At 39.5% G+C, this 1691-nt stretch overlaps 1 protein-coding gene across 1 annotated transcript in view; it reads left to right on the top strand.

The window, feature by feature from the left end:
- LOC122356262 (serine/threonine-protein kinase 32C-like) overlaps positions 1-1691 on the top strand; it is a 12764-nt gene that overhangs the window by 7220 nt on the left and 3853 nt on the right. Inside the window, exon 8 of the mRNA XM_043254793.1 lies at positions 450-566. Within this exon, the coding sequence (XP_043110728.1) occupies positions 450-566 (117 nt within the window). The remainder of the gene's footprint in view (positions 1-449; positions 567-1691) is intronic.

Genomic DNA, 1691 nt, shown 5'->3' with positions numbered 1-1691 from the left:
ATCTTCTGATGCTTACGATGGTTTTAGGAAACGCAGCTCGATCTAGTGTTAGTCTCCAGCAGGTGGTGCTGGTACTTAACTAGCTCAACCTTCTTCCCTGGCCCTATAAACCAGCGTGGACAACTGTGCAGATTCTTTCAGAGTTTGAGCAGGACCGAAGCTAAGGGGGAACACCCTCGACCTTCAATAATTAGCATTAAAAGTCATATTGATGTTAGGACAAGATGTTCTTAAAGTAATGTTCATGGAATGTTTGCAAGTATATGTAAACTTCTTTTACTAACCCTAAACCTACCCTAACAGTCTCCTCTGAGAGTTAGTTGACACATAGTTGCAAGCATCGTTACTTATAGTTAGTAGGATATCCAAACAAAGTGAAACTTTTTTTATTGAGGTGTTGTTAGATTTCATTCGTTACACAGTAATGTCTGTCACTGTCTGTCTCTCAGAGGCCGTACGACATCCACGCCAGTAACTCGGTGGAGTCCCTGCTGCAGCTCTTCAGTACGGTCAGTGTTCAGTACAGCTCATCCTGGCACAAAGACCTCATCTCGCTGCTGAGGAAGGTGAGACCCGCACGCAACCAGCGCTTCAGATCAATGACCTTGCAGACACTGTTGTTAAAAGTAATGTGTTACACCATGTTACACTACGTTACATCCTAAAAAAAAGTCATGCGTTACGTTACTTTGTAAATCTGTGCAGGGCTTGCTTGCTTGTTTTTCTTTTCCAAAAGTTCTTCTTTTACGAATATAAGAACCTTTCATGGCAAAATCTTAACAAAAGAAATATTGAATCATGTAACACGTAACACAAATGTCAGATTACGTAACTCACGTTACCCATAACACTGCAACTGCCCATAGCTATGAAGGTAAAAAATTAGCGCTTGCTAATTTCAATGTGAAAACTTGTCATATTAATATTTGTATTTGTAAGTTAAAAAGTTGCAGTCATTGCTCTGACCTGAAAAGCTGAGTCTTTCGATTTGCACACACAGATGATAATCACAACAATTCGAAGTTGCAAATTAATAGTTACAAATGTGTAAAATGACACTGACATAAAGAAAATGACACACAGGTGCGCTCAACTTATTTACTTTTGTACTTTACTTCAGTTTTGCTGTACGTCAAGTCAGTCGGAACAATCCTAGTCTCTGTTTTTTAGCCACTTGAGCTCTTATAAATACAGATATCAGAGAGCAGAGCTGGGGGCGGGGCTGGGGTGTGAATGCAGCCGATTTATTGGTCGATGTTTGATCGATGAACAAACTCGCAGCTTGCCCTGCAGAAAGAAACATGTTTTTGTATCAGTTATTTGTAAAACACTGCAAACTGTATTCATTGAATATCCTAAACATTTACAGGATTTTAAAACTAGGTAATTGTTTGTGTGATCTTGGTGGTTATTAGTGTTTTCTAAGTTGTTGTTCTATAGCTTCGAGTGGATGCTAGGGCTTTTTGGGTGGTTGCTAGGGGTGTTCTGGTTGGTTGTTAGGGTGTTCAAGGTGGTTGCTAGGGTATTCTAGCTGATTGTTTTGGATGTTTCGATACTATCGATCACAACATTCTCTTGGATAGACTAGAAAACTATGTTGGCATTAGAGAAACCTTAGCATGGTTTAAATCATATCTATCTGACCGCTATCAGTTTGTGGCATTAAATGAGGAGGTATCATATCAATCACA

The sequence above is a fragment of the Puntigrus tetrazona genome, chromosome 13, assembly GCF_018831695.1.
Source record: "Puntigrus tetrazona isolate hp1 chromosome 13, ASM1883169v1, whole genome shotgun sequence".
In the NCBI taxonomy this organism is placed as follows: Eukaryota; Metazoa; Chordata; class Actinopteri; order Cypriniformes; family Cyprinidae; genus Puntigrus; species Puntigrus tetrazona.
The sequence above is the reverse complement of the archived record's forward strand: the minus strand, read 5'-3'. Positions and strand labels throughout refer to the sequence as shown.